The 6,453-nt window shown below is 39.0% G+C and overlaps 1 protein-coding gene across 1 annotated transcript; it reads right to left on the minus strand.

The window, feature by feature from the left end:
- LOC131224303 (aldehyde dehydrogenase family 3 member H1-like) lies at positions 1–5,078 on the minus strand. Its single transcript, XM_058219828.1, has 10 exons — positions 4,276–5,078; positions 4,036–4,132; positions 1,812–2,018; positions 1,468–1,587; positions 1,268–1,368; positions 1,016–1,188; positions 841–931; positions 500–747; positions 372–406; positions 1–277 (listed from the first exon to the last, which is right to left on the minus strand). Exons 1-10 carry the CDS (start codon positions 4,360–4,362, stop codon positions 126–128), a joined length of 1,311 nt encoding a protein of 436 aa, XP_058075811.1. The 5' UTR covers positions 4,363–5,078; the 3' UTR covers positions 1–125.
- Positions 5,079–6,453: the final 1,375 nt, after the last annotated feature.

Here is a 6,453-nt window from a genome sequence, read left to right on the forward strand (position 1 = left end):
TAATAATAATAATCTAATCTGCACACCATTGGTTTTATTTTCATCTTGGATAAATTCAAAGACACGTTTAAATAGTAAATCTGAAAGTAAAAGGGCAAGCACCTCAAATACAACAGGCATACTATTTAGACTCTAGGCCATCCAATCAAAGCCAGAATTAGGCCTATGATATCACCATTGAGCAGGGCCCTCAGCAACCTTTGTTTCTTGGGTGTGTAAGGCGGATACCTGGCAGAAGCTTCTCCTCCAAAGCCGAGTGACTCAGTTTGAGTCATGCCTAGTCACTTCAAGTCAACCGAGTCGGCGAACTGACTTGACAAGCCTGGCCAAGTCTCGACCGAGTCGAGCAAGCCATCAAGTTACATGGTGACTCAGCCTAGTTTCATAGAGTAACCGAGCTTTAGAACTATGGATTGAAAGGGTACTAATGTGCGAAAATCCTGTTCTCATGGATGTAAATATTACATGTTTCACCAGGCATTGTTCTCCCACAGACTACCTAGGCAGAAAATCATCTATTCTGGGCATTTTGACCATCATGTATGAATGTATGCATGTTGTGCTTATGTATGCATGGGAAAATGAAAAGAGGATCACATGTATGCAGGTGTCGTTGATGAGCATCCCCCCTGCAGAGACTGCATTCACAAAATCCTTCTCGAGCTGCTTGTTCTTGGTGAAGAGATATGCAGCAGGAGGCTTCGATTTCGAGTTTATAGCATTGAAACTATCTTCCACCTTGTCAACCTATCCAAGCCCAACAAAAGAGAAATCTCAGAACATGATGAGTAAAACCATTTCTCGTTTCTATGTTTCAGGGTATCAATGAGGAATTCTCACCGTAATGATAGGAAGTAAAGGGCCAAATATTTCTTCATTCATTATTAAGGAGTCTTGTGGAACATCCAGTAAGATCGTCGGGGCAATAGTTCTGTAACAACATGAAAATGCTCTTAGAGTCGGTGGACAGTTGTTTTATGAAGATCCAACAAATAAAGTGCAGATTGACACTTACGGTTGCTTTTCATCCCGTTGGCCTCCATGGACAATCTTACCAGCAACCTTTTCGTCATCCAAGAGCTTTGCTAAGCGCGAGAAATGGTTGGAATTTACAATGCGAGACAAGTCTTTTGATTCCATTGGATCCTTCCCATAGAATTTCTCCAATGTATGTTTGAAAGCATCTATCTGTTGGATAGAAATATCAAGGAAAGAACACAAAACAGAAACCTCAAAGATAACAACAAAACCTTGATAGAATTTTTACCAGTTTTGGAGCAAATGATTTCCGTGTTATGACGTAATCGGGGGCAATGCAAGCTTGTCCATTATTGCATGCCAACTTACCTGCAATAATTCGTTTACTGCAACCTTGTGACACAAAGACGCACCAACATTAGCTTCCCAGTTAAACTACTACTACTGCAACAATAATGGCAATGTCTTCTACTATGAGGAGAAAGATGATTACATCCAAATTGATGTTCGAATCAACAACAACAGGAGATTTTCCTCCGAGCTCCAAGACAACTGGTGTAAGGTGCTTTGCAGCTGCAGCCATCACAATGCATCCCACTTTTCCATTACCTGCACAATTTAACACTCAGCCATCAGATTACAAAACCTCGAAAGTGGGGGAAGAACGATTAATGCATTTAAGATTTTCAAAAGGAGTTTAAGATGAACTGGAATACAGGCTTGGTTATGTGTCTATCAAAATAAGCCTCATGCATGGAATCTCCAGAGTGGATAAATCCAAGTTGAAAAAGAAAGCTAAGAATCCTTAAGAACATCATATAACGGGTGAAAACCTGTATAGAATATTTTGTCCCAGCGCTGCTCCAGCAGCGCAGTTGTTTCAGCAACAGCCCCCTCTACGATTCGTGCGACAGATCTGTCTAGATATTCTGGTAATAATCTTGCCATTAACGAGGATGTAGCTGGTGAAATTTCAGATGGTTTTAAGACCACAGCATTGCCAACTGCAATAGCTCCGATGACTGGATCAAGAGATAACACTGGAAAGAAACAAAAAACAAAAAACAAAAAACAAATTGTGAATAATTAGATTTGTAATATGAGCATGCATCTGATCTGTGCACGGTCAACGCTTTACAGTACTATTTTAAAGGTAACAAAAGCAGAAGTGTAATAGTATGCAATATCTCAGCAGGTGACAAGAAGAACAAAAGCAAGGCTCATTGCGGACAGAAAACAAATTTAGTGAGACAATGGCTCCTACCTCTCTGATGTAAATTTCTAATGAGCTCTATGCTGTGTTAATAAGGGTTCATTTGGATGCACTCTCAGACTGAATTGCAACCATTAATCTAATGTTGGACACACTAGGAGTATGTTTGGTGCCAAATTGTAATACCTTGGGATCAAAAATAAGGGGATGGAGCTCAAAACTGCAAAGATGATACAAGTTGGGACTTGAAGGAACACAACTGCAATTTTGAGAGCTCTTCCCCATGATGACTGGGAAACGTTATTACCATTCGGTCATCTCCTCATGTTTAAGATGACTGTTCGCAATCCAAATCACTTTTGCATCCAAGAGCAGCATATAAGAACTGAACTGCCATTTGAAATGCATGATATGATACACTGATTAATATTTAAGATGCAGAGCCATATCCCAGTCTAATTTCAATCCAATTGAAAATATTGGATGAATACAAGTAACAGCGAATCAATCAGCCAATGATTTGCCATGACTAAGGTGGACACATGCAACAGAAAACAATATATGGCCGAACAAATATTCAGCCAGTAACAAGGCTAGGAGCCCTTTTTGAACACAATGCAGAGTTAGTGTACTAACATGCATATGCACAACGGTACATTTTGTGTTTGCACATGATCATTGGCATGCTGCACCGTGCTGCCCCCCCACAAATTTAACAGTCTCGATCAGTCTCCAATATCAACACTATATCAGCAGAGATGTTTTTGGTTGTGAAGATTTGGGAGAAGTTGGTCACATGATTATTTGTGGAAAGCATATGCAGTTATGCATATGGTTGGTGAAAATTACCACATTGCCTCCGTTTTATGCCAGTTATGATATTACAAATCTGTACAACTGTGACATCACATATCTAGCAATTAAGAAGTTCGTGCACTTCCAAACACATCGACCAATATATTTGGCGTAGACAACGGTAATGAATTTGTATCAATAACTAAAAGATCCAGAACATATCAGCTTTAGTGAAGGTAATCAACCCTTTCTATCACAAATAACATGAGGCTGCTGAAATAAGCATTTTGTCATTTCATACAATTGCATCATTCATGGACCACTCAACAAAGACAATTTGGACATGAACCCTAAGATTGAGAGTAAAAAAGATAGGGAATATAACATTTCAAAAAGGCAAATCCAGGGAAATGCTTCTCTCATTAATCACATATGGATTTGAAGGTTTCCTTGACTTTATCAAAATTCTACCTAAAAGTGCATAACTGAAAATGAGGCATTACCTTGCAAAATCTTAGGCCTTACAAAAGTTATGAATCTAGTCCAAAATTGCCTAGATTAGGAAATCAAGGCATGGCCACTCTAAGCCTATTGTGGGCCCACATGGGTGTCTTGGGACATGTTTGAATTGACCTTAAGAAGAGCAGAGTCAATGTGCTTAGTTTCATCGGATGAAACCAATGAGGTATTCCTACGGAATGATGAGAAGTAACAAGCATTCCACTGGAGAAATGATGTGTACATTTTTCACATCATTTATATTAATGAAGTAACAGTAGTAAAGGGTGCGTCAGCAGCAGTATTTTAAGCAGGATATTTGTGGCAACATGCCAACGCCTCAACGCACCACTGCACACGCGCGCACAAGTATGCATATTTATATTTTAACAAATGAATTAGTGATATCTGGCATAGACATGTCCAATATGAGTATATGTCCCTGGTTGTGTGTGCGCGTGTGCGAAAATCAGAAGGTGCTTTAGTTCATGGCATAACCAAGCTTAACAATAAGAAAATTGAGTCATTTGAGGAATCGGATTCGGTCATACAGAAGGGATAGTTCCAGGCTGAAATGACCAAGACAACGCCTAGTGGTTCTGATACAATTTCTGCTGATGAAGGGAAACTTGTCAATGTAGTTTTAGCCTACACAAATGTAAAGAGTTTGCATTATTGATTCTCACCTCTTGCTAATATCACCCACTTAAACAAATGAGTCATAAAAAAATGTAAATATGAATAGCAAGCAATGGCTGTAACTCTTTCCTTACTTAGAGAATAGCACATACCCGTTCCGGTTTCATCCAATGTTTGAATTCCTTGAGTGACACCTTACATGAGTTCTTTGTCATGGATATCTGCACTATGAATGGCATGAGTCAAATATGAAGTATAGACCAGTAGATGATGTTGTTAATATGCAGATTGGAATGACATCTTATTGTAGCATCTCTCTCTCACAAATTCATTCACACAAAAAGAGCTATGATATGAAAGCCTTCAATAAGCTAAATAAATATTTAACTTCCAGACATTGATGGTGTTTTTTAAACCATTTCAGTATTGATAAATAGGGGTATGGCATGTGTGACACATGTGCAGCAAGGAGGGGATGGAGAAAAAAAAAGGATAGAGATTCAGAGGGGGGAGATGGAGAGTAAAAAAGGAGAGAGCAGGTGTGTGCTACACAGATAGAGAGAGAGAAGGGAATGGTAGACCCATCCTCTCTGTTTTCCTTGTTGTGGCTCACTCAAGTACCCAATCTGCCTAATTTTTGGATTGACGTCCTAACATTGGTTGACGAGTCATCATGGTAGGCCCCATAGAGACTTTATTGCACATTCTCCATTATAAGATGCTTTGTGCAAGCCACATGTAGAGAAGAGGAGAGACTGGTGCAGGCTATATGCATGAAAAGAAATAAAAGGAGGTGGGCTTGATCTAGGCCTTTCATGCCGCATTGTGCAGTAAAATTTCAACCATCCCTTACAAAGTACATATATTTTTAACGATATCTTGCCATCTAATAACTAAAATTCCTAAGACTAATTTTGAGGGGAAAATGTCCAAAATTACTGGCGTTATATACATTGATAATAAATCTTTGCTTCGCGAAACTGCCTTTCATGATAAATAGAAAATATGTTTTACATTAATTGGTATGTTCATCAGCGTGGCAGACCGTGCTTTTCACTACATTTGGAGATAAAGCACCTTAAATGTTGTAGCACCTTAAATGTAGTATAAACTTCCTTTTTCTTTTTGCAAGCCAATTAATTGATGAATGGAACATTGTAAATTTTGGTAGGTGCTTTAGGTGAAGTTCAACCAAATAATTCTCCATAGAGAAGCATGAGAGGAACAACTTTAGTGTCACTAGGTACCTTTATCTCATGCACTATGCCATCCATACAGGAAAGCATGAATCAGCCATCTGTGGTTGAAATCACTTCAGTGTTCATTTTAGCCAGTCTTTTTATTAGTGGTATCTAATGCTTTGAAGTGAAACTTCTCAACAATGAGGGCAGTCAGGGACTGGACTGGATGGCTCTTGGTTCACCGAGCAAGCTCCTTTGCTGCTTGGTAAGGTATGGTACTGTTCGATGAAGGAAACAAAGACAAAATGACCCACAAAAGGCCCTCCCCAATTTGAATTACCAAGCATTTGGAAGTATCCTCAGATTTGGGTTTTGGTCAAATCTGGGGTGCATTTGAACGTGCCGAGTATCTGGGGTGGGCACTAAAAAACACAATCCATATGGGCATGTTATCACATTCATCCTTCCACCCCCAAAACAACACTCTTTTCGAAATGCTACTTTGGCAATTCCTAAGATTCCCACCTCCATTACCGATTCCTAAGATACTCCCCAACCCACCCTTAATCACGACAATTACCAACCAAACAGAATTCAAACTCCTTGGACGAATCATTCCCCATTCGACATGTTCAAGAACGCCGCAACCGATTCACCAGAGCACCCGGCAAATCCAAAACACCCTAAAAAAAACCCTCCAGTGCTCAATTCACCGCAGCAGCACAAGACATCCTGAAATTAGTTACTGCCACCAACAACCGACAACTCTATTTGACTATGCTGTAACTACGTATAATAAATTTCCATGTCCTTCCCAAAACTCAATCGGAGAACCATTAATGAACTAAAGAAACAAGATGATCAAGAGCGAATTCTTCAACGAGACTATCAATCAGAATCCAAGTAAAGAAATTAGAACTTCATATTCTCACTTGTTCTAAATACATTATATCATCATCAACAAATTTCTTCCTTGGGTTTTAAATTTACATGGTCTTAATATGAATTGATTTGTTAACATTCTACAAAAAAGAAGGAAAAGAAAAGAAAAGAAAAAAAAAAGGGGTTGATTTGTATGCTTTAAGCTAGATAATTTTCTATTTTCTCAAACCTTCTTCTGCTATACAGATTGTTGGTCTAGTAGGAACC

The sequence above is a fragment of the Magnolia sinica genome, chromosome 2 (genome assembly GCF_029962835.1).
Source record: "Magnolia sinica isolate HGM2019 chromosome 2, MsV1, whole genome shotgun sequence".
NCBI lineage: Eukaryota > Viridiplantae > Streptophyta > Magnoliopsida > Magnoliales > Magnoliaceae > Magnolia > Magnolia sinica.

Excerpts from the sequence above, each read along its gene's own strand:
- LOC131224303 (XM_058219828.1), bottom strand. The coding sequence starts at position 4,362 with ATGCCATTCATAGTGCAGATATCCATGACAAAGAACTCATGTAAGGTG. Across the intron at positions 2,019-4,035 it reads AGCCTGGAACTATCCCTTCT|TGTTATCTCTTGATCCAGTC; the intron begins GTATGACCGAAT and ends GTTTCTTTCCAG. Across the intron at positions 1,189-1,267 it reads AATCATTTGCTCCAAAACTG|ATAGATGCTTTCAAACATAC; the intron begins GTAAAAATTCTA and ends TCTATCCAACAG.